General features: G+C 38.5%; 1 protein-coding gene and 24 non-coding genes across 25 annotated transcripts in view; 24 read left to right on the top strand and 1 right to left on the bottom strand.

Annotated features, from left to right (window-relative positions):
- kif26ba (kinesin family member 26Ba) overlaps positions 1-24,981 on the bottom strand; it is a 104,113-nt gene that overhangs the window by 29,074 nt on the left and 50,058 nt on the right. The window contains exon 5 of the mRNA XM_058748734.1: positions 8,962-9,145. Coding sequence (XP_058604717.1) covers positions 8,962-9,145 — 184 coding nt within the window. The remainder of the gene's footprint in view (positions 1-8,961; positions 9,146-24,981) is intronic.
- On the top strand, positions 99-181 carry trnal-uaa (transfer RNA leucine (anticodon UAA)). The gene has a single exon. It is a non-coding gene; the product is annotated as a tRNA-Leu (tRNA).
- On the top strand, positions 727-809 carry trnal-uaa (transfer RNA leucine (anticodon UAA)). Its single transcript has one exon. It is a non-coding gene; the product is annotated as a tRNA-Leu (tRNA).
- Positions 932-1,014, top strand: trnal-uaa (transfer RNA leucine (anticodon UAA)). The gene has a single exon. It is a non-coding gene; the product is annotated as a tRNA-Leu (tRNA).
- trnal-uaa (transfer RNA leucine (anticodon UAA)) lies at positions 1,116-1,198 on the top strand. Its single transcript has one exon. It is a non-coding gene; the product is annotated as a tRNA-Leu (tRNA).
- Positions 1,319-1,401, top strand: trnal-uaa (transfer RNA leucine (anticodon UAA)). Its single transcript has one exon. It is a non-coding gene; the product is annotated as a tRNA-Leu (tRNA).
- On the top strand, positions 1,522-1,603 carry trnal-uaa (transfer RNA leucine (anticodon UAA)). The gene has a single exon. It is a non-coding gene; the product is annotated as a tRNA-Leu (tRNA).
- trnal-uaa (transfer RNA leucine (anticodon UAA)) lies at positions 1,726-1,808 on the top strand. Its single transcript has one exon. It is a non-coding gene; the product is annotated as a tRNA-Leu (tRNA).
- On the top strand, positions 2,131-2,213 carry trnal-uaa (transfer RNA leucine (anticodon UAA)). Its single transcript has one exon. It is a non-coding gene; the product is annotated as a tRNA-Leu (tRNA).
- On the top strand, positions 2,336-2,418 carry trnal-uaa (transfer RNA leucine (anticodon UAA)). The gene has a single exon. It is a non-coding gene; the product is annotated as a tRNA-Leu (tRNA).
- trnal-uaa (transfer RNA leucine (anticodon UAA)) lies at positions 2,541-2,623 on the top strand. The gene has a single exon. It is a non-coding gene; the product is annotated as a tRNA-Leu (tRNA).
- On the top strand, positions 2,746-2,828 carry trnal-uaa (transfer RNA leucine (anticodon UAA)). Its single transcript has one exon. It is a non-coding gene; the product is annotated as a tRNA-Leu (tRNA).
- trnal-uaa (transfer RNA leucine (anticodon UAA)) lies at positions 2,949-3,030 on the top strand. Its single transcript has one exon. It is a non-coding gene; the product is annotated as a tRNA-Leu (tRNA).
- trnal-uaa (transfer RNA leucine (anticodon UAA)) lies at positions 3,153-3,235 on the top strand. The gene has a single exon. It is a non-coding gene; the product is annotated as a tRNA-Leu (tRNA).
- On the top strand, positions 3,357-3,439 carry trnal-uaa (transfer RNA leucine (anticodon UAA)). Its single transcript has one exon. It is a non-coding gene; the product is annotated as a tRNA-Leu (tRNA).
- Positions 3,621-3,702, top strand: trnal-uaa (transfer RNA leucine (anticodon UAA)). Its single transcript has one exon. It is a non-coding gene; the product is annotated as a tRNA-Leu (tRNA).
- trnal-uaa (transfer RNA leucine (anticodon UAA)) lies at positions 4,009-4,091 on the top strand. Its single transcript has one exon. It is a non-coding gene; the product is annotated as a tRNA-Leu (tRNA).
- On the top strand, positions 4,213-4,295 carry trnal-uaa (transfer RNA leucine (anticodon UAA)). Its single transcript has one exon. It is a non-coding gene; the product is annotated as a tRNA-Leu (tRNA).
- trnal-uaa (transfer RNA leucine (anticodon UAA)) lies at positions 4,622-4,704 on the top strand. Its single transcript has one exon. It is a non-coding gene; the product is annotated as a tRNA-Leu (tRNA).
- On the top strand, positions 4,827-4,909 carry trnal-uaa (transfer RNA leucine (anticodon UAA)). Its single transcript has one exon. It is a non-coding gene; the product is annotated as a tRNA-Leu (tRNA).
- trnal-uaa (transfer RNA leucine (anticodon UAA)) lies at positions 5,032-5,114 on the top strand. Its single transcript has one exon. It is a non-coding gene; the product is annotated as a tRNA-Leu (tRNA).
- Positions 5,581-5,663, top strand: trnal-uaa (transfer RNA leucine (anticodon UAA)). Its single transcript has one exon. It is a non-coding gene; the product is annotated as a tRNA-Leu (tRNA).
- On the top strand, positions 5,786-5,868 carry trnal-uaa (transfer RNA leucine (anticodon UAA)). The gene has a single exon. It is a non-coding gene; the product is annotated as a tRNA-Leu (tRNA).
- On the top strand, positions 6,022-6,104 carry trnal-uaa (transfer RNA leucine (anticodon UAA)). Its single transcript has one exon. It is a non-coding gene; the product is annotated as a tRNA-Leu (tRNA).
- Positions 9,967-10,049, top strand: trnal-uaa (transfer RNA leucine (anticodon UAA)). Its single transcript has one exon. It is a non-coding gene; the product is annotated as a tRNA-Leu (tRNA).

The following is a 24,981-nucleotide window of genomic DNA, read 5'->3' as shown; positions in this document are numbered from 1 at the left end:
GGCTGTATGTGGTTGTGTTATAAACAAATTAGTTTCTCAAAACTGGTTCTTAAGTACCTGTACAAGGAACAAAAAGGGGTTTTCAACACATGAAGGTGACCAGGATGGCCGAGTGGTTTAGCCGTTGGACTTAAGATCCAATGGACGAATGTCCTCGTGGGTTCGAACCCCACTCCTGGTAGTTTTAAACGGAATACAGTAATTTGGCTGTATGTGGTTGTGTTATAAACAAATTAGTTTCTCAAAACTGGTTCTTAAGTACCTGTAAAAGGAGCAAAAAAGTTTCTTAAGTGCCTGTACAAGGAACAAAAAGGGATTTTCACCACCTGAAAAGGATCAGGATGGCCGAGTGGTTAAGGCGTTGGACTTAAGATCCAATGGACGAATGTCCTCGTGGTAGTTTTAAACGGAATACAGTAATTTGGCTGTATGTGGTTGTGTTATAAACAAATTAGTTTCTCAAAACTGGTTCTTAAGTACCTGTACAAGGAACAAAAAGGGGTTTTCAACACATGAAGGTGACCAGGATGGCCGAGTGGTTTAGCCGTTGGACTTAAGATCCAATGGACAAATGTCCTCGTGGGTTCAAACCCCACTGCTGGTAGTTTTAAACGGAATACAGTAATTTGGCTGTATGTGGTTGTGTTATAAACAAATTAGTTTCTCAAAACTGGTTCTTAAGTACCTGTACAAGGAACAAAAAGGGGTTTTCAACACATGAAGGTGACCAGGATGGCCGAGTGGTTAAGGCGTTGGACTTAAGATCCAATGGATGAATGTCCTCGTGGGTTCAAACCCCACTCCTGGTAGCTTTAAATGGAATACAGTAATTTGGCTGTATGTAGTTGTGTTATAAACAAATTAGTCTCTCAAAACTGGTTCTTAAGTACCTGTACAAGGAACAAAAAGGAGTTTTCAACACATGAAGGTGACCAGGATGGCCGAGTGGTTAAGGCGTTGGACTTAAGATCCAATGGATGAATGTCCTCGTGGGTTCGAACCCCACTCCTGGTAGTTTTAAACGGAATACAGTAATTTGGCTTTATGTGGTTGTTATAAACAAATTAGTTTTTCAAAACTGGTTCTTAAGTACCTGTAAAAGGAGCAAAAAAGGGACCAGGATGGCCTAGTGGTTAAGATGTTGGACTTAAGATCCAATGGATGAATGTCCTCGTGGGTTCAAACCCCACTCCTGGTAGTTTTAAATGGAATACAGTAATTTGGCTGTATGTGGTTGTGTTATAAACAAATTAGTTTCTCAAAACTGGTTCTTAAGTACCTGTACAAGGAACAAAAGGGTTTTCAACACATGAAGGTGACCAGGATGGCCGAGTGGTTAAGGCGTTGGACTTAAGATCCAATGGACGAATGTCCTCGTGGGTTTGAACCCCACTGCTGGTAGTTTTAAGCGGAATACAGTAATTTGGCTGTATGTGGTTGTGTTATAAACAAATTAGTCTCTCAAAACTGGTTCTTAAGTACCTGTACAAGGAACAAAAGGGTTTTCAACACATGAAGGTGACCAGGATGGCGAGTGGTTAAGGCGTTGGACTTAAGATCCAATGGACAAATGTCCTCGTGGGTTCAAACCCCACTCCTGGTAGTTTTAAATGGAATACAGTAATTTGGCTGTATGTAGTTGTGTTATAAACAAATTAGTCTCTCAAAACTGGTTCTTAAGTACCTGTACAAGGAACAAAAAGGAGTTTTCAACACATGAAGGTGACCAGGATGGCCGAGTGGTTAAGGCGTTGGACTTAAGATCCAATGGATGAATGTCCTCGTGGGTTCAAACCCCACTCCTGGTAGTTTTAAACAGAATACAGTAATTTGGCTGCATGTGGTTGTGTTATAAACAAATTAGTTTCTCAAAACTGGTTCTTAAGTACCTGTACAAGGAACAAAAGGGTTTTCAACACATGAAGGTGACCAGGATGGCGAGTGGTTAAGGTGTTGGACTTAAGATCCAATGGATGAATGTCCTCGTGGGTTCGAACCCCACTGCTGGTAGTTTTAAACGGAATACAGTAATTTGGCTGTATGTGGTTGTGTTATAAACAAATTAGTTTCTCAAAACTGGTTCTTAAGTACCTGTTCAAGGAACAAAAGGGTTTTCAACACATGAAGGTGACCAGGATGGCCGAGTGGTTAAGGCGTTGGACTTAAGATCCAATGGATGAATGTCCTCGTGGGTTCAAACCCCACTGCTGGTAGTTTTAAACGGAATACAGTAATTTGGCTGTATGTGGTTGTGTTATAAACAAATTAGTTTCTCAAAACTGGTTCTTAAGTACCTGTACAAGGAACAAAAAGGGGTTTTCAACACATGAAGGTGACCAGGATGGCCGAGTGGTTTAGCCGTTGGACTTAAGATCCAATGGACGAATGTCCTCGTGGGTTCGAACCCCACTGCTGGTAGTTTTAAACGGAATACAGTAATTTGGCTGTATGTGGTTGTGTTATAAACAAATTAGTTTCTCAAAACTGGTTCTTAAGTACCTGTTCAAGGAACAAAAAGGGGTTTTCAACACATGAAGGTGACCAGGATGGCCGAGTGGTTAAGGCGTTGGACTTAAGATCCAATGGACGAATGTCCTCGTGGGTTCGAACCCCACTGCTGGTAGTTTTAAACGGAATACAGTAATTTGGCTGTATGTGGTTGTGTTATAAACAAATTAGTTTCTCAAAACTGGTTCTTAAGTACCTGTACAAGGAACAAAAAGGGGTTTTCAACACATGAAGGTGACCAGGATGGCCGAGTGGTTAAGGCGTTGGACTTAAGATCCAATGGATGAATGTCCTCGTGGGTTCAAACCCCACTCCTGGTAGTTTTAAACGGAATACAGTAATTTGGCTGTATGTGGTTGTGTTATAAACAAATTAGTTTCTCAAAACTGGTTCTTAAGTACCTGTACAAGGAACAAAAGGGTTTTCAACACATGAAGGTGACCAGGATGGCGAGTGGTTAAGGCGTTGGACTTAAGATCCAATGGACAAATGTCCTCGTGGGTTCGAACCCCACTCCTGGTTGTTTTAAACTGAATACAGTAATTTGGCTGTATGTGGTTGTGTTATAAACAAATTAGTTTCTCAAAACTGGTTCTTAAGTACCTGTACAAGGAACAAAAAGGGGTTTTCACCACGTGAAAGGGACCAGGATGGCCGAGTGGTTAAGGTGTTGGACTTAAGATCCAATGGATGAATGTCCTCGTGGGTTCAAACCCCACTCCTGGTAGTTTTAAACAGAATACAGTAATTTGGCTGTATTAATACTGGTATAAACAAATTACTTTCTCAAAACTGGTTCTTAAGTACCTGTACAAGGAACAAAAAGGGGTTTTCAACACATGAAAGGGACCAGGATGGCCGAGTGGTTAAGGCGTTGGACTTAAGATCCAATGGACGAATGTCCTCGTGGGTTCAAACCCCACTCCTGGTAGTTTTAAACAGAATACAGTAATTTGGCTGTATTAATACTGGTATAAACAAATTACTTTCTCAAAACTGGTTCTTAAGTACCTGTAAAAGGAGCAAAAAGGTTCTTAAATACCTGTAAAAGGAGCAAAAAGTTTCTTAAGTGCCTGTACAAGGAACAAAAGGGTTTTCAACACATGAAGGTGACCAGGATGGCCTAGTGGTTAAGATGTTGGACTTAAGATCCAATGGAGAATGTCCTCGTGGGTTCGAACCCCACTCCTGGTAGTTTTAAACAGAATACAGTTATTTGGCTGTATGTGGTTGTTATAAACAAATTAGTTTCTCAAAACTGGTTCTTAAGTACCTGTAAAAGAAGCAAAAAAGGGACCAGGATGGCCGAGTGGTTAAGCCGTTGGACTTAAGATCCAATGGACGAATGTCCTCGTGGGTTTGAACCCCACTGCTGGTAGTTTTAAACGGAATACAGTAATTTGGCTGTATGTGGTTGTGTTATAAACAAATTAGTCTCTCAAAACTGGTTCTTAAGTACCTGTACAAGGAACAAAAAGGGGTTTTCAACACATGAAGGTGACCAGGATGGCCGAGTGGTTAAGGCGTTGGACTTAAGATCCAATGGACGAATGTCCTCGTGGGTTCAAACCCCACTCCTGGTAGTTTTAAACAGAATACAGTAATTTGGCTGTATTAATACTGGTATAAACAAATTACTTTCTCAAAACTGGTTCTTAAGTACCTGTACAAGGAACAAAAAGGGGTTTTCAACACGTGAAAGGGACCAGGATGGCCGAGTGGTTAAGGCGTTGGACTTAAGATCCAATGGACGAATGTCCTCGTGGGTTCAAACCCCACTCCTGGTAGTTTTAAACAGAATACAGTAATTTGGCTGTATTAATACTGGTATAAACAAATTACTTTCTCAAAACTGGTTCTTAAGTACCTGTACAAGGAACAAAAAGGGGTTTTCAACACGTGAAAGGGACCAGGATGACCGAGTGGTTTAGCCGTTGGACTTAAGATCCAATGGACGAATGTCCTCGTGGGTTCGAACCCCACTGCTGGTAGTTTTAAACGGAATACAGTAATTTGGCTGTATGTGGTTGTGTTATAAACAAATTAGTTTCTCAAAACTGGTTCTTAAGTACCTGTACAAGGAACAAAAAGGGGTTTTCACCACATGAAAGGGACCAGGATGGCCGAGTGGTTAAGGCGTTGGACTTAAGATCCAATGGACGAATGTCCTCGTGGGTTCAAACCCCACTCCTGGTAGTTTTAAACGGAATACAGTAATTTGGCTGTATGTGGTTGTGTTATAAACAAATTAGTTTCTCAAAACTGGTTCTTAAGTACCTGTACAAGGAACAAAAAGGGGTTTTCAACACATGAAGGTGACCAGGATGGCCGAGTGGTTAAGGCGTTGGACTTAAGATCCAATGGATGAATGTCCTCGTGGGTTCAAACCCCACTCCTGGTAGTTTTAAACGGAATACAGTAATTTGGCTGTATGTGGTTGTGTTATAAACAAATTAGTTTCTCAAAACTGGTTCTTAAGTACCTGTACAAGGAACAAAAAGGGGTTTTCAACACATGAAGGTGACCAGGATGGCCGAGTGGTTAAGGCGTTGGACTTAAGATCCAATGGACGAATGTCCTCGTGGGTTCGAACCCCACTGCTGGTAGTTTTAAGCGGAATACAGTAATTTGGCTGTATGTGGTTGTGTTATAAACAAATTAGTTTCTCAAAACTGGTTCTTAAGTACCTGTAAAAGGAAGTTGGGCGTTGGACTTAAGATCCAATGGAGGAATGTCCTCATGGCTTCGAACCCCACTCCTGGTTGTTTTAAACTGAATACAGTAATTTGGCTGTATGTGGTTGTGTTATAAACAAATTAGTTTTTCAAAACTGGTTCTTAAGTACCTGTAAAAGGAGCAAAAAAGGGACCAGGATGGCCTAGTGGTTAAGATGTTGGACTTAAGATCCAATGGATGACTGTCCTCGTTGGTTCGAACCCCACTCCTGGTAGTTTTAAATGGAATACAGTAATTTGGCTGTATGTGGTTGTGTTATAAACAAATTCGTTTCTCAAAACTGGTTCTTAAGTACCTGTACAAGGAACAAAAAGGGGCCTTCAACACATGAAGGTGACCAGGATGGCCGAGTGGTTAAGGCGTTGGACTTAAGATCCAATGGACGAATGTCCTCGTGGGTTCGAACCCCACTGCTGGTAGTTTTAAACGGAATACAGTAATTTGGCTGTATGTGGTTGTGTTATAAACAAATTAGTCTCTCAAAACTGGTTCTTAAGTACCTGTACAAGGAACAAAAAGGGGTTTTCAACACATGAAGGTGAACAGGATGGCCGAGTGGTTAAGGCGTTGGACTTAAGATCCAATGGATGAATGTTATCGTGGGTTCAAACCCCACTCCTGGTAGTTTTAAACAGAATACAGTAATTTGGCTGCATGTGGTTGTGTTATAAACAAATTAATTTCTCAAAACTGGTTCTTAAGTACCTGTAAAAGGAGCAAAAAGGTTCTTAAATACCTGTAAAAGGAACAAAAAGGGGTTTTCGACACATCAAAGGGACCAGGATGGCCGAGTGGTTAAGACGTTGGACTTAAGATCCAATGGACGAATGTCCTCGTGGGTTCAAACCCCACTCCTGGTAGTTTTAAACGGAATACAGTAATTTGGCTGTATGTGGTTGTGTTATAAACAAATTAGTTTCTCAAAACTGGTTCTTAAGTACCTGTACAAGGAACAAAAAGGGGTTTTCAATACGTCAAATGGACCAGGATGGCCGAGTGGTTAAGGTGTTGCACTTAAGATCCAATGGACGAATGTCCTCGTGGGTTCGAGCCCCATTCCTAGCAGTTTTAAACGGAATACAGTAATCTGGCTGTATGTGGTTGTGTTATAAACAAATTAGTTTCTCAAAACTGGTTCTTAAGTACCTGTACAAGGAACAAAAAGGGGTTTTCAACATATGAAAGGGACCAGGATGGCCGAGTGGTGAAGGCGTTGGACTTAAGATACAATGGACAAATGTCCTCGTGTGTTCGAACCCCACTCCTGGTAGTTTTAAACAGAATACAGTAATTTGGCTGAACCCCTTGTTAGTTAGCTGTGTTTTTTAGTTATTTTTTAATCTAATCAAAATAACCTAACTGCAGTTTAATTGAGATTAATTGGAATGCAGTTATCTGTTTTTGAAAATAAACTCTTCAAATGTTCAAATGTACACTTACACCAACAGTTCAACTTCAACCAATTGAACCATAAGAACATATTTGTGGGCAAATCGTAAGTAGACACATTGCATTTGATTTTAATTGTTGAATAAAAATTATATATATATATATATATATATATATATATATATATATATATATAAATTGTTGCACATTCACATTTAGGATCATTATACACACATCTTAACAAATGGGGCCCCTGGAAGGTTCTGGTTCATAATCTCTTTTCACCATTCTTCACTTAACCAAGACATTTAACTTCAGGAGGACTGTTCCTGTAATAAACACCATGTATTTCCTTTCTTTAGAAAAGAAAGTATCTTCTTAATGACTGCTACTTATATTATCAACAATAGCCTTATGAACCAGTCAGGTCAGATGAGAAGAACACCCAATAATGTAAAATGTCAGATCAAAGGTCTACGTTCCTCTGCATTCATGCATCTTAAACCACACCTCACCTGAATCTCTCCTGCAGCAGAAGACTTTCACCTGTGATATATACATGTATTCAGCAGGCAACATTCTCTCGCATCCGCCCCATATGTTCTCTCATGCTGCCAAAGCACAAATCTCATGCCTACATTTCTCAGCTAGCTGTGTTTTATGATTCCTGCATCACAAAATTAAAACTGGAGCCACTATTATATTTGATAACGCTCTGTAACACTCATCCATTAGAGAGGCATTGGAATTACGATCCAATGGATGAATGTCCTCATGGGTTTGAACCCCACTCCTAGAAGATCAATGTAAATTTCCAACAGAATATAGTAATGTTGTTGTGTTGGAAATGGAAATGAGATATTTTATTTAAGATCCAATGGACAAATTAGGGCTCAAAACCCAATCAGCTAAGTTCTTGACAATATTGAGATTGTCCAAAAAGCAAAATACTGTTAACATTCACTCACCCTAAAGTCATTTCAAAGATGCATTACTTTTTTTTCTTTTGTGGAACAAAATGCATGGAATCCATATAAAATGCATCTCCTGTAAGCACCTTTTGAGGGAAAGACCTCTATTTGTAAACAGATATTAATACCAGGTGTAGAGGTGTTTATTTTCTTATTTATAAAATAAAAAATCATAATAAAATGTGTCTGTTTTGCCTCCCTTTTGTTGCTCATTTGGTTCTTCTGTCCAGTTAATGAGCTCACCTTTGAGCTATAAGCAAGATACAAAAGAAACCAGATGCCATCACATGTTCAATCGATCCAGCCTAAACACCCCATTCCTGCCCATCTCTTTACAACTTGCACAGCAGTGTAGACAAATGAGGCTCTGTGTTCCTTAAGGTAGCATCTGCAAATATCATAGCAAAACACTAACCGGGAAGGCTGAGAGGTTAAGGCACTGCACTTCCAATAGAGCTGCAATGGACAAATGCCCTTTTGAGTTCAAACCCCACTCCTAGATAATTTCAGCTGTATCTTAAATTAGTCCAGTAAACCTGCTTTAACTTTTAGTGATGAGAGAAAGTAGACTCCTAATGTGTATTAGAGAAGTTATTTCTAACCTACAACCCCCCAAAAAGAAAACACCAGGATGGCCAAGTGGATTTAAGCTCCAATGGACAAATGTCCTCGTGGGTTCGAACCCCACTCCTGGTAGGAAACCAATGACTTCTATTCTGCATAAACTATAAACAGTAATGGAAAATATCCAATACTTCTACCCTGGAGCAGCTGGTTAATCTGAACGAAGAACTGATGGACAAATCCCAAATATGTGAAGAGATGAGCTTTTTCTAGTCAGTTTGAATGAGAAACAACATATTAGAGAGTATCTAATCTGTGGCAAACTATAGTTGGTCCACACGATGAGATGTTGGTATATAATAGTGAGTTATTTGTTGCATAATGTTAAATATTAAAAGCTTCAAAAGCATGGTTCTATAACCTTGAATCTGTTTAACTAATTTTCATTCAAGTGCACCTGTTACATGAAGTGAGAAGCGAGTGACTCATTTTACACTTGTTTTTTTTTTTTAAAGTCTTAAATATTGAAAATAATTGAAGCATGTAAAATTAGAATAACTTTCAAAACCATTCATTACCATTCACTACAAACCTGCTTTCCAACATGTATCAAATCGACATGCCAACATCTCTCTGCATTCTGCAACTAAATTTCTTCTTGCCTTGCTTGGTCATTCATGTGCTCAGAACTCGTAATTATGATTATTTCAACTCCACCTGAAGGGCACATTAGCATTGGTATTGCTGAAAGAGCTAAACACAGACCTTTTTGCTAGATTATTAAAGATCGTACCTTGCCCATGCCAGGAGTGTCTTTGACTTTGTTGACTGCCCGTAAGAGGCAGGGCGGAGCAGGGGGCGGAGACACCTGCAGGATGCCACTGAAGTTGGTGGGAAAAAGAGGCGGATCACACACCACAGGGGGCGCAGGGCGCTGCTTCTTCTTCTTGGAAGACAGATTCAATTTCTGGGCAGCCCTGAGGATAAACAAACATAAGCAAAGTTAAAACTAGAACAGATGTGTATGTGTGCATAAACGCTGCAATCCCTCGGCTGTTTACATTGATTTTGAGTTTTTGTTTGTTTAGGGAAAGTGTTCTGTATTGCAAGTTTAAAATGCAGCTTGTAAAGTTCAAATGTAACAATGCAGACCAAAACTGATTTTATGAGCAAACAAGTGAAGCTGTACAGTTTACATTTTTCTGTGAATTTCTGGTGTCCATCTCAAAACAGACTGATGAAGATTTGTTGTTAATTGCTCTTTCAAGCCATTACATGCAACGCACAGCCAATCAGCAGAGAAAAGAGACATCTGTAAGGTCTTCAGTGTCACAACAATAGCATTTCCAGCATTCCTATGCTGAATTCTCACAGAAAACAGGCAGGATCTGAACTTTCTCAGAAGAGAACAACAGAGAGAAAGAGCGAGAAGAAAGAAGAGTACAGGAGTATATTTTTATGTATTCAAGTCAAAGCTGGTGTATTGTTATGAAAGGAAACCCTAAGCCATGCTCCAGAATATCTACAGACAGGACCGACCAACCGACAGACAGACAGACCGACCGACCGACCGACCGACCGACCGACCGACCGACCGACCGACCGACCGACCGACCGACCGACCGACCGACCGACCGACCGACCGACCGACCGACCGACCGACCGACCGACCGACCGACCGACCGACCGACCGACCGACAGACAGACAGACAGACAGACAGACAGACAGAAAGACAGACAGACAGACAGACAGACAGACAGACAGACAGACAGAGAAACAGAGAAACAGAGAAACAGAACCAGGATGGCCGAGTGGTTAAGGCGTTGGACTTAAGATCCAATGGATGTATGTCCTCGTGGGTTCGAACCCCACTCCTGGTAGACAAATGAAATCTGAACTGCTTTTAAGTTGTCAATAAAATAGAAAAGAAATAATAGTAAAATAAATTTCTAACTTAAAAAGCTGTCAGACTTGTCCTTGAACTTGAAAGTGGTTGTCTATGCCACCAATTCTACTGAACTTTAACTTTGTCCTTGCAAATTGTAACTTAGATCTCCATCCATCAAGAAATCACATACACAGTGGCAACCAAAGTAATTGAGTTGATCCACCTTCACAGCATGACTGTACTCGTGAACATCAGGTGAAATCCTTGTGTATTTAGTGCTTGAAGAGATATTGAGAATGGCTTTGAATCAGGAGCAGGAGAAGTTAGGGTCGATTGATTCTTACTGTGGTCTCGCAGCCTGTTAGAGACTGTTTCAACTGTCTCTTAGAGAAGTATTGATCAATCAGTCCAGCATTTTCACCTGACCAAACATATCTGTACAGAGGCTTATCACAGCCTCATTTAGACTCCCACTGGATCAGGGATCGAATAATGGAGGCTGAAATTGCAGTTTAGAAAACTAAAACACCTCAAGTTCTCAAAAACGAAGAGACTTCGGAGGATTTTGGTGCAGGGATGAAGAGAGAGGTGATTCGAAAACATGTCTTATCTGAAAAGTCATGTTTAGGGTGTCATAGCTCAATAATTATGACTGCTTGCCTGTAAAGAATATTTAAAAAAAAAAAGATAATGTGACAAATGCATTCCATTCAAGTGTTTTCATAATGGGGTCCTACTGTAAATCTGTAGGAAAAAAACTAAATTTATACCCATAATTATGCATAATTATTAAGGTCACAAATAAAAGTGCCAATCAATGCTAATCTTAAACATAAGCCTTGATTTGCTTTTTGTCACTATCATGATCAAAATGTGAGATGTGAACATTTCAGATGGGAATAGTACAATATTTAGCTAATTTTCCAAAGATCTTGTGTTAATTTATAGATGTATTGCTTCAGGTGCATGAAATAAATGATTAGGATTACAATACTTACAATAAAGAATTACAATCTGGAATTTTCAACTTTTTAATTTTTTTTTTTAAGTTAGGGTTTTCACTTTTTGTAATGAAAAATCAATATTAAAACCTTTGTTATAGACTATTTTAGTCTGAATCTATTCAGTGCAAACAGAAATATTGTAAAGATCTTAGTAGTAAGACAGAAAAAAAGAAAGAAAGAAAGGTCAACCAGCTTTACCAAAAAGACCATGTTGGTCGAAAACAGCAGGCTACAGCTGCCCACCTACAGTACCAGATGCGCACTAACCAGCCTTGCAATTCATGCTGGTCTAAGCAGGTCTTTTCAGCAGGAAAGACAATTAGGCTGCTCTTTCTGTTTGGGTGCACATTTTAAAGGTCTTGGTGTTGTGCGTCTGGCAGTGATGCTTTAATGAACTGTACGGAGCTAGAAAAATAAGAGATATCGCACATAACATGACAGGGCAGATCTACACTCTAAACTTCAACACAGACATCATCACAAACTCCCTCCCAAGGGATCTAGAAGATGGATCTCAGATTAGCAGAAGGAAAGTGTCAGTTATTTCACTTTTCAGTAGTATTACCTTCAGGCACAATCATTCATTTTGAAGCTCTCCACCTTTGCCAACTTGTGCAAATCTTTTCAAGGTCAAAGATACAGACAGGAGAGAAAAATAGCTCACAGTACAGACATCTGTGGTAGCCCCGGTCTCCTGGCACTAAAATCACTTCACATCATATAGAAATACACCTTCAGCCTTTGGCTATCGTAGAAAAACTCAAGTGCTGTGGTTCAGACCTGCTATTTGATAAATATTTTGCAAACTGATCACATTTCTGTTGAGAGGAGTGCAGAGAAGTGGTTACTGTAAGGGAAAAAATAGAGGCAACAATAATAAACACCCTGGCAGATAAGAGCAGGTGAAAATATAGCTGGAAGTAATAATAACACTCAGTGTTTGTGTATAAATCAGGTCTAGAGATACAGTTACTGTGCAAGCTATGAAATCATCAGACTGAACGCTTTAGACGCCAACGGTATGAGCCAACTTCCTCAGAAATTAGACAAATTATCACCTGGATTCATTGTCAGGGATATGAAGTGTGTGTGTGTTTGTATGTAAAACCTGTGCATAACCCCCTAAGGGTTGTGACAAAGTACATGGCTGTGCTCCAAGACAATGTGTGAAGTGCAAAGTGAGGTAATTATTGTGACACTCATTAATGTCAGGAAAACAGTTTTCTTTCTCACACACACACACACACACTGTTAACGAACACACTGACCGAAACCTTAATGAGCTGGCAAGGAAAGTCTTGTAAAGTTTTATGCAAACTGTTCCACCATGTGCTTCTAATTTGAGCCCTCTTGTCCTACATAAATAAACATAGTGTACCGTTGGTTGTTACCTGTTGTTACCGTTGATTATTCTTGTTAAAAGCCAAAACACGTCAACAGGGAAATTGTATGAAAATTAGGAGGACACTTTGCTTGAATTGGCTTGAACCAAACTCAGGCGAGATGTGAATGTGTTATTTTGCAGAGGCGTTAATGAGATATCCTTAAATAGCTTTTTAGAGGAACACTCTGATTTAGAAAACAGACAACATCTCTTCTTCTAATCATCATCTCCAGAAAAGTACAACTTACATAATCCTTAAGTCATCCTAACCCTCATATAAGCAAATATTGCAATATATAAATACAAACTAAAATAATTTAGCCATTAAATTAAAGCGCAGTCACAAATATATAAACAATACACTGTTTTCTGTTTGTCAGCATGTTGCTATGGAGTTTGTAGGGTGTTCTGGGTGGTTGCCAGGGCATTGCCAAAGGACTTCTGGTTGCCAGCCTGTTGCTACGGAGTTGCAAGGGTGTTCTGGGCGGTTGTTAGAGAATTATCATTCAGTTGCTAGGGTCTTCTGCTTGTCAGCATGTTGCTATGGAGTTGCCAAGGTGTTCTGTATGGTTTCCAGGGCTTTTTCACACAGTTGCCAACGTCTTCTGCCTGTCGGCATGTTTTTATGGAGTTGCTAGGGTGTTCAGAGGGTTGCTAGGGAATTACCACACAGTTGCTAAGGTCTTGTGGATGTCAGCATGTTGCTACAGAGTTTCTAGGGTGTTCTGGGTGGTTGCCAGGGCACTGCCAAAGAACTTCTGGTTGTCAGCCTGTTGCTACGGAGTTGCTAGGGTGTTCTGGGTGGTTGCCAGGGCATTTCCAAAGGACTTCTGGTTGTCAGCCTGCTGCTATGGAGTTGTTAGGGTGTTCTGGGCAGACGCTAGGGAATTACCATACAGTGGCTAAGGTCTTGTGGATGTCAGCATGTTTCTATGGTGTTCTGCATGATTGCTAGGAAATTACCATACAGTTGCTAAGGTCTTGTGGATGTCAGCATGTTGCTATGGAGTTGCTAGGGTGCTCTGGGTGGTTGCTAGGGAATTACCATACACTTGCTAAAGTCTTGTAGATGTCAGCATGTTGTTATGGAGATGCTAGGATGTTCTGGGAGGTTGCCAGGGCATTTCCATATAGTTGCTAAGGTCGTCTTGTTGTCAGCATGTTGCTATGGCATTGTTAAAATGTTACAGGTGGTTACCAAGGCATTGGTATGTGGTTGCTAAGGTAAATGTATCTGAAATAAAGGCGAGTTCACACTAACTATACAATAACTATAACGTTACTATTACATTAACAACAGAACTTCCTGTTAGTTAATGTGCTGCTATGCAGTTGCTAGGTGGTTAGTTTTGAACTATACACTCACAAAGGTGAATATTTATACTATAATGGGTTTTTAACATAAATCTACCACATAGACTCAACTCAGATATCTTGAGTAATGGAAACCTAACTGAAGTAATTCCCAATAAAACTACACACCTAATAAACTCAAACAAATGTAACTATTTTGACTAAAATTATGCTCCGCCTTAGCAAACACCACCAGCAAGATATTTCAGTCCACTGAGACTTGAGAAAAAGATTACTCATCTCTCACCTGTCCATCATTTAGGGGGCCCGAGGAGCCCTGAGTGTCCAGTTCTCTCTTCCTGTCCGCTCTCAAACAGGTGTCCACCAGATTGAATGTGTAGTCTGACAGCTCATCAGAAATCCATTAGTTCTCCGTGTTGTGCTATTTGTGGATGGTAGATAATGTTGAGCGCCCCTCCTCTAATGTATCCGCAGCAGATCGACCGAAGTGGTTCCTCGGCAATGAGCGGATAGCTTAATCCCCACACCTGAGCACTCCTGACTGCCTACGCGCCGGCTCGCCAATCTCATCTCTCCCTCTCTCTCTTTTTCATTGCTCTTCTCTTCCTCTCTCTCACACTTTGACCATATCTTTCTCAGTTTCTCTCCTCCATGTCTCTGTTTGGCTTATTCTTCTGATTACATTGTCCAGGAAAGGATGTCCAGGCTCAAGATGAAGCAAGACTGGGTGAGGACATCCAAACAGGAAGCAGGGAAGACACAGACAGGAACAACATCACATTGCCGCCTCTCAGCCCCTGTGCTCAGCTGATAATGTCTACTATTCAATCCTCGCAGCAATCTCGTTCTCTCTCTCGCTCGCTCTTTCTCACTCTCTCCATCTGTAACGTACCTCACACTTCCCCAAGGATTTCTTTTCAACACCACAGGCAACAGTAAAGTTGGACCTAGAGCTCTGAAACCTCTGCACTCACTCTTTCCATACTGTTCCAGAAAATCAGACAGCAGTGGCCGTAGACTAAATGACACCAAAATTCATGCCCAATGTTCTGAAAGGGGATATATACTACAGGCAAAATCGAACTGCAAAGCCTTGTGGGAAACTCTCTTCATGTTTAGGCTGCACAGATATGAGAATGAGAGCAAGAACATATGTTAAGAAGAGAGATTTAACTACAAACTGCAATGGAAGCTTTAGATGTGCACCTCAAACAAGAAAAAGTGAAAAAGAAAATCAAGACAATATGATTCATTCATGACTTCCCAGCTAACAGGGAACATTCACACAACTTTCACTAACGTACTTTAAACGTTATATAAATGTTAGGACAAAACATTCTTAAAGTAAAGATGATGGAATATTCTTAAAACTTTATTAATATTTGATTTACTTTCTCATAATGTTGAGAGAAAATGGAACGTCCACCTGATGTTATTTCCACTTGTTGAATGTTCTTAGCCACATTTTTAACATTCTTATAATATTAAAAATAAACATTCAAATAACGCTGTATTTTGGGCGATAAAGTTAGTAGGACACTGTAAGAAACATTTTTGTAACATTTTAACATTTAAGAAACATTTCAAAACAATATTTGCACAACATTTTTATGTTAAATTTGTTATCTGGGTTTTTAGTTTAACAACTGTCCTAAAAATTGTCTTAATTAACACTACCTTTGCCATTCAAACTTGTTCATGCACTGAATGTCTCATTTAGTCGATAAATTATTGTCAAGGCAATTAAAGATTCATTGTAAATACAGATATGACAATCAACAATCGTTAAAAATAGTTATTAACATCACTACAGAACAAATAACTGACAGTAATAGATAAAATCAACTACAACAGTAAAAATAAAGTCATAAGACAGCAAAACAATAATTCTGAAACAGTAAATGCACAATTTATTCATGCCGCAATGCATGCTGGGAGACTGTGTTGTACAAATGTAATTTTTCTTACAGTGCAAGTGGGGATGATTCAGGTGATTCTGCACAAAAAGCACTAAAAAGTGCCATAAAAGAGTCCATATGGCGTTTGTTCTATATTCTACTTCTTCTGAAGCTATATGAGGCTTTATGAGCAATTCATTTGAAAAATGTTAGTTTTATTAATTTTTTGGAGAAAAAAAATTTAAGATACTGAGAATTTTGCCTGTAGATGTTAAATCAATTTGCGCTTGCCCATATAATATTCAAGCTTGCCGCCTCAAGGTTCAATACATTGGATTTAAGGTCATCACTGCTTCTCACCTGCCTTGGGATTTAAAGGGACAGTTCACCCAAAAATGAAAATGCAGTCATGATTTACTCACCTCATGACTCCGTTTGTTCTGCATAACACAAAAAAGACTTTCAACGTATGAAACATTCTCCAAAATATATTAGTTTGCGTTCTACAGAAGAATGAAAGTCACATACACATTTGGCACAACATGAGGGTGAGTAAACAATGCCAGAATTCATTTTGCCGTGGTGAAGTATTCCTTTTAAAAAAGCAGTGCTTTTTCTTTCTATGTCTCAAAATAATACTACAGAAAGCCACTGAAGTCAGAAATTTTATAAAAGACCAAGACGGCACAAAAGATTACGCTCAGGTCATGTTAAGCCAAGGCACTAAGTGAGTAATCCACTGGGTCAGACCTACCCAGCAGGCTAATAATGTCAGTATGAACGTCAGCTCTCTCTGTAGCCAGAAACTGAGCCGAACTTCACTATTATCCTTAAAACAACCTTCATCTCCTCGAACGCAAAGGACTCAGAACATCCTTAGACATATCTGGGTGACGCCGTTTCACTCCTGCTGTGCTGAAAAGAAGGAAAGCCTGCAGCCCGATTTACCCTGCAGTCGTGTTCTGGCGGCGCTTTGTGTCAGAGGGCCTGTCGTCTAATTTCCCTGTCACTTTTCATATATTCTGCTCCGATCCACAGCTGCCGAGCCGCAGCATTGAGATTCAACCTCAAACATAGAGCATGAAAGGGGCAGGCCACAGCACTCCCACAGCTATAGCACACACCCTAGAGCATTAACATAACACACAACTGTTACATATTGCTTCTAATTAGTCAGCATTTTACCCATATGGTGCAGATTAAAGGGAATTTGCTTGCATAACGAGAGTAAGCGGGGACGAGAGATAAGCAGGCGGTGGTTCAGCCACGGATATACATATCTGCTTCATATATGTCAGCTTATTTGTGCTAATGAGTCTCATTAGCGAAAAACAATTAGAACTGGTTCATGGTGTTAGTGGATGAAAAATGTGACTTGATGACTTTGCATACTTGTACTATGAACTTAAGTATGTACTTTGTTAGTAATAGGAAAGTGTGTGTAGCAGGACTGTGGATGAATTAGCATACTAGCACACTATTTTTGTATGACAGAAATAGAAAGAGTAATATGCTAGTGTGCTATACCAAATTCAACTGTGTGGCAATATTAGGACATTATATCATGTCATAAAATTGTATTTTATCATAAATGCCATATCTTGCACTGTTTTAGTTTGTTTGTGCAGCTTATATTTCAAATATGTAACAGCACAGCTTAAAGAGATAGTTCACCCAAAAATGAAAATTCTGTTATCATTTACTCACCCTCAAGAAGTTCCAAACCTGTTTGAATTTCTTTGTTCTGCTGAACACAAAGGACGATATTTTGAAGAAGGTTTGTAACCAGGCTGTTTTGGGGCACCTTTGACTTCCATAGTAGGAAAAAAATAAATAAAAAATACTATGGAAGTCAATGGTGCCCCAGAACTGCTCTGTTTCCCACATTCTTCAGAATACCTTCCTTTGTGTTCAGCAGAACAAAGACATTCATACAGGTTTGGAACTACCTGAGGGTGAGTAAATGATGACAGAATTTTCATTTTTGGATTAACTATCCCTTTAAGGAAGTACATGAAGTAAACCATCACATGCCAAAATATATTACAAAATTATTTCATTGGACAATATATTTCCAATCATCAAATACGTTGAGTAAATGCAAAATGTATTTTTTTCAAAATATATTTTTCACAATATAAACATATATCAGATTTTAAAATGTTTAAAAATATTTTTTTTAATATTAAATTTCTATTTTTCAGGATGCATTAAACTGATTAAAAGTGACAGTAAAGACATTTAAAATTTTACAGAAGATTTCTATACTGTTCTTTTCAACTTTATAGTCATCAAAGAATCCTGAAAATTCAGCTTTGCCATCCCAGAAATAAATTACATTTTAAAATATATTAAAATAAGAAATAGTAATTTTAATAATATTTCACAATAATACTGTTGTCCTATATTTTTGATCAAATATATACTTGACCATAAAAGACTTCAAAAACATGAAAACAACTGAAAATATATGTACAATACATATTAAACATAACTAAGTATTTATGAAAAACATATTAATGCAAATGTATATAAACATATATATAGAATGCAGTGCATGCAAGAATTCAAGAAAAGTATATCATTTGGAAAACTGGCATATTTTAAGCATAATGATTTGGGATGCTTAAATTCTTATCTTTATGGTTCAGTACAGATAGTATGTTAATTACGACACGCGGCACTGTAGCAAACAGAACTTGCAGTGGTTATTCATATTCAAATGAGCAGAACTCTGTAGCCAAACTCTGGCCTTGGAATTCTAATTAAATGCCTCACTCAATTAAAAACTTGACTGACACTATCTCTCGGCCTCTTTTGTATGCACACTTCTGACATGGTTTAGGTTTTGGGCCTGGTTTGAAAATTAATCATTAATTTATTAGCTTTCTGCACAACCCCATTGCCAAACGACGCCACGGTTCTCTGATGTCGACAGATCTACTGCTAATGAAGCTGTTTACTTTAGTTAGTATCTGGAATACCTAATGAGCCATTATGAGTTAATTGACTGGGCTGAGAAGCATTTATTTAGGGGTCTAAAGTCAGCTCGCTCAGATTAAACCAAGGGTTAATCAGAGCAATCCAATGAGAAATGACTTCTTCCAAACCTATTTTTAACTATCAAATGATTTTTTTCTTTTAGCTCTCTTCTCACTGGCTTAACCGCAGTAGTACTTTCAGAAAATAAACCTGTTTTTGTGCTGAAAAACAGCTATTTATTTCTATTATTCATAATGATTCAAAGATTGTTTTCAATATGTTTCTGTGCAGTTCATTCTTGCATGTGATTTCATGTGATTTCACACTCATATAAAAGAAAATTGTAAGTGCAAGTGTCTATAGGTATGTGAAAGACTGTCAAGAGGATGAAGATGCTAAAATAGAGCATAACCAGAGGAGTTGGACCCATATAAATCCTGGCGACTCTGACCTGTGGAGCTGTGTGGCTCTTGGAGGCTGTTTCTGCAGATAAGGTTCTCCCAGACAGTCAAGCTCAGGAGATGAAACTGCTTCTTCACTGGATCATCAAACAAACCGCAGAGGCAGAGAGCGCCCAAGCAAAAATAGAGTGCTTTGAATCAGAATTCTGCCTTAGTGAGTCAGCATTGGCAAAGCAATGGTTGTGAAAGGCCAACGAAACAGCCTGGTCATATATAATGATTTATACATGTATATCAATATAAAAAATATTCAATGTAAACAATATAAAATAATAATCAAATTATAAAACATAAGAATTTTTTTTTAGAATAGATGTATATATAAAATATATCAAAATTATGAAAAAATAAATGACACACACACACACACATATAATTTTTCTTGGTGGATAAGATAAAGCCCCATCCTACATTTGTTTCTTATATCCTGTTTCACTCTGAAATACGTTACATGGATGCAAAATGGGTTGCTTCTGTTGAGCTAAAAAGGCTGCTTGGGAATCCAAACGGTTTTTAGTCTACAAACAAGACATAAACGCATAGAATAAGTGGTGCTGAGGTTAGCTGAACCTCCTGAAGGCCAGATCCATTACTGCTGACTGCAGACTGAGGAACACACCAGTATTGAATGTGCTGTTACTATGGCGACGCTAGTTAACAGCTGACAAAGGGACTGACTGATGGGCATATGTGACTCAGATGCTAAAGGACAAATATAGGAATGCAACAGCATGGTTCTGATGCCCAAATTAACAATGCAACTTATTGAAAAGGCTGTTTTACCAAAAAGAATAAGCTTAAAATGATGCTTAAATAGTCATATATTGGATATAGCAGCTAATGGAACTAAGAAAAAAGAAGAATGAAAACATTTTTTTTTCTTTGGAATAACATGCATTGAACATCCGTGCACAATAAGACCAGAAACATGAATTTAAAGTAAATAGGGTAAATTTGGACAATTTCAGTAAATATTACATAAGACAAGTGCTTTATCAGGCCACTGAATATTTGTGTTTAGAAAAATATTGTAGATCTGGAGCGCAGGCAGAAGAACATCAGACTCAATTAAGACCAAAGCGGGCTGTGTATCCATTTATAGTACCAAAGATCCTCTGCTTCACAGGCTCCAGGGTGCCCTCCAAAATTAATAATGTCAGCCAAGGCAGGAAACACGAGACCGGGAGGCAAGGGCTTGCTGTAATTGGACAACATACAAGTTCTTAATGTTCAATAACCATAAGCTTTTTGCCAAAACCTAGTGAGCTGCCTACATAAGCAGCATTTTAAGGCATCATTGGAAACTGTCTTAAGATACTTTATTTTGTCCAAATTCTTAGGTCAGCATTGCAGTATGAAGCAAAATAGGTGTTTAATAGGATTTATCACAAAGTATAATGTGTAATAAAAATAGAATTTATTATAAAGTGAAATAATATAAAACACATTCATGCATAATTTACAATTAATAAGGATTAATAAGGATTAATTGTAACGTATAATATTAATACAAAATATAAAAAATTAATATATAAAGTCTGCATAATTTATAATTCAATATAAAATACAGTTTAGTCAAAGTGTTATAATGGGATTTCTTCTAAAATATAATAAATAATATAACAAATAATAAATATATAAAATATAATAAAATACATAATTTAGAATTAATTATATAATTTATTTAAAGTATTATAATAGTTTTATTATAAAGTATGAAATACTTTATTTACAACAACACAAAAATATAATGATAAAATTATACATAATTAAATATAAAATCTAAAAATGAAATATTTAAATTATAACAAAACATACAGAATTTATAATTTAATATAAAATATTATTTATTTAAAGTATTATAAGATGTATTAAATAAAAAAATAAATAAAAATATATATATGATAAAATACATAATTTAGAATTCATTTTTTTTTCAAAGTATTATAATAGGATTGATTATAAAGTATAATTACATAAAATTAAAATTCTACTGGAATATCTGTGTGAGCTGAATTTTCCATGGAGATGAGGTCCACAGGCTTGCTGCCTATGTAGAGTTCAAAAGTGGCCACTTCAGTTAGGATGCTGCTTAGAAGTCAGTTGTCTATCTAGAAAAGCTCACTAGCCTTTGGAACAAAGCCATAGAGTGTGGGTGGAGAGTTTTTGCCATGCCTCCCTTTATTCCAACAAGCTCCTACAGTAGCCACTGGCAGTGTAAGGGAATTATGGGAATTGTAGGCAGACTTACCCTCTATTTACATTTAATTAGATCAGCGAATGGAAAGAGGATCTGCAGGCTCTTATTTCAAATCCATCCAGGCTGATCTCTAGAGGTCAATTTCATGCCTCTGAGTGATAATGCTGATAGTAATTACCGTGATTATCATCAGAATTATTGCGGCTCTCATCGATGGCTGACTCCGGGGCTGTTATATTATTAACCTCTGTGCTTAAGCATGTCATTTGGCCGTAGCTTGTTAGATAGTAACTCACCACAATCACAGGGTCTGACTGTCCTGGTGGGTCAAATCATGTCAATTAATCACGGGACTATGTTCTAATTGTCCTCTATAGCGGAATCAATGCTAATACAATACCAAATGTGAACAAATATTCCAGTTTGGGACCAAATGTACTGTAAAAGATAAAAAATCAAGCAATTAAAAAACCCCAAATGACCATTACTCTGAATATTGGGTTGGATGTCTGTGTTCAGCAATGCCTGTGGAGGTTATGGTGCAGGAAGAGCTCATAATCATCTCTGGCTCTAGCCTGCATTTATAATTTATGTCGGAGTCATTACAAGGCCTGATGTCCACTTGTCAGGGCTTTGTGACGCTCTTTAAGTGATCGCTCACATCCTCTCAGAGCTAAATGGATGGGATCAGGAGTTAATTGCTCCTAAGCAGCCCCTCCTTCCTGTCAAACAAGATGAATGGGAAAGGCACATTTGAAAGAAAAAGGGGTAAAGTCCATCATTTGCAGCTCAGGTTTGTCATCATAATTCCAGCTTTAAAAAAATCATTGTTATTGTCACAAACTCTGAGTGTGTTTTTTTATCATTGCCTGTAAAATTCATAATCAGCTTCATTAGAAAATGCATTACTTATCACTAAAAACACAAAAAAATGTGTTTGTTCTTTGTGATTTCTTTCACAACCACATGGGTTATTGATGTGAGGCATTTGGTGTGTTTTAACATGTTGCTATGCAATTGCTAGGGCATTCTGGGTGATTGTCAGGATGTTGCTATATGGTTATAATGGTGTGTGCACACCAAAAGTGAAATTAATTAGTGCAAGTAGATTACATATAAAGCGACGGGTTTGTCGCAAACTCGGAATATCCACCTCAATTGCTGTTGCGCAAGCCAACCAGCAAAGAGCATACTGACATGTCCGGTTGATCTAATCTAGAGCGAGTAAAGCAATGCAAATATTCGCTTCACTTTTGGTGTGAGCACACCATAAGATGTAATGAATGTTTTTGTAAAGAGTATAACTGCACACTCACAAGTTCATTATAATGATGTAATAAAATAATTTTCCACAGCAAGACTTTGTCAAGGAATATTTTTACCATGTTGCTATGCAGTTGCTAGTGTGTTCATAATGGTTGCCAGGGTGTTGCTAAGACGTTCAGAGTGGTTTAGCATTTAGGGTTTAGCAGGTTGCCAAGGTGTTGATATGTGGTTCCAAAACCATTCTGAATGTTTTTCAGTATGTTGTTATGTGGTTTCTTGGGTGTTCTGGATGATTGCTAGGGTGTTGCTATGTGGTTGCCAAGGTGTGCTGAGTGGATGTCAGGGCATTTCTATGTTGTTACTTAAGTATATTGCTGTGTGGTTGCTAAGGTGTGCTGAGTGATTGCCAGAGTGTTGCTATGTGGTTGCTAAGGTGTTTCAGTATGTTGTTATGTGGTTTCTTGGGTGTTCTGAGTGATTTTCGCATGTTGCTATGCAGTTGCTAAAGGTATTCTGAGTGGTTGCCAGGGTGTTGCTAAGATGTTCTGACTGGCTTTAATGTGTTGTTTTCTAGATGTTTTTTAGTATGTTGATATGTGGTTGCTAGGGTGTCACTAAGATGTTCTGAGTGGCTTTAGTGTGTTGTATTCAGAGTGTTTTTCAGTATGTTGGTATGTGGTTGATATGGTGTTCTGGGTGGTTGCCAGGATGTTGCTATGTGGTTGTTAGGGTGATCTGAGCGGTTTTAGCATGTTGCTATGCAGTTGCTAAAAGTGTTCTGAATGGTTGCCAGGGTGTTGCTAAGATATTCTTACTGGCTTTAGTGTGTTGTATTCCGAGTGTTTTTTTAGTATGTTGCTATGTGGTTCAAATGGTGCTCTGGGTTGTTTTAGCATGTTGCTATGCAGTTGCTTGGGTGTTCTGAGTGGTTGCCAGGGTGTTGCTATGTGGTTATTAGGGTGTTCTGAGAGGTTTTAGCATGTTGCTATGCAGTTGTTAGGGTGTTACTTAGATGTTCTGAGTGGCTTTAAGATGTTGTATTCTAAGTGTTTTTCGGTATGTTGCTATGTGGTTGCTAGGGTGTTCTGAGTGTTCGTCAGGGTGTTGCTATGTGGTTAGCAAAGTGTTGCTATACGATTACTAGCGTTTTCTGGGGGCTGCTGCTAAGTAATTGCTAAGGTGATTTGGCCTAAATCAGAGAAAGCTTTATTGTCCATAAATCAACAGTTGCCTCCCCTCATAAAGTCACAAACAAAGGAATAAAACACATCTGAAATGCTGCTCTGGGTGAAAATAACAAGAATAGGCTAATTTAGAGCAAAAGCGTCAGTGTCAAACATGAATATACATATCTATATATACACACACACATGCTGTAGTGAAATGCCTTTAGAGACAGGCGTCCCCTGAGGTGAATATTTATGGAATAAATCAGGCTGGGCTCTTTAGAGGGACACTAATGAAAGCTCTCACCCGCAGCCACGGCAGTTCGGCAGCTCGATCCATCATTCCTGCATGTGGGGGGAGAGACGGCTGCAGAGGAGGGGTCAGTGCTGATGTGAGGGGTTTCTGAGGCGACCCTGCTTGTTTTAAGAGCCACGGTGAAGTAAAACGGTAAGGAGGTGGAGCGCTGCGAGATGCAGGTCGAAGGGGGTGGCACTTTAGCTCCACGGAGATGAAGGTACGGGAGAGTTAATGAACAAATCGACACGCACTGCACATAGTGACAGTGGCGGCGGTTCCGCATGGCTGCCTGCATTATATCATCTCTGGGGTACATTCCCCGCACCCCACCTTCATTCGTTCACACACAAACCATCTGTAGCACAGTGAAAGGATCAGAATACAGTGCATGAAATCTGTTTCTGATTAAAGCATCTTCTTCAGGGGGAAAACGAGAATGCCAGTATTAGAAATGAACAGTAACGAAAAGGTTCTGTTTTCTAGAATAATGTAAATCTAAGGCTTTGAAGGGAAATTTAAGCAGGCATTTTATGCAGGCAGACAAATGTAGTCATTTATTTAGGAAATAAATAAATAATGTTCATCTTTGTGATCTATTTTAACTTAATTTATAATATGCAAGCTCATAAATATAATTTCAATACAATTAAATTATAAAAATACAATTGTCTGTATGTGAATATATATATACACATACACACACACACATACGTACATGATATCTATCTATCTATCTATCTATCTATCTGTCTGTCTGTCTATGATAGATAGATAGATAGATAGATGGATGGATGGATAGATAGATAGACAGATGTTTTCTTCCCTTAATAGTCTTAGAAATATGTGATTAATCACAAATATATACAGGAAGATGGGCTGTCATTTTTTTAAATAACCAACCAGGCTACAAATAACAATACAGCAGCAGAAACAGCAGCAGTGGGCTCTGGG

Source organism: Onychostoma macrolepis, chromosome 17 (genome assembly GCF_012432095.1).
Source record: "Onychostoma macrolepis isolate SWU-2019 chromosome 17, ASM1243209v1, whole genome shotgun sequence".
NCBI lineage: Eukaryota > Metazoa > Chordata > Actinopteri > Cypriniformes > Cyprinidae > Onychostoma > Onychostoma macrolepis.
The sequence above is the reverse complement of the archived record's forward strand: the minus strand, read 5'-3'. Positions and strand labels throughout refer to the sequence as shown.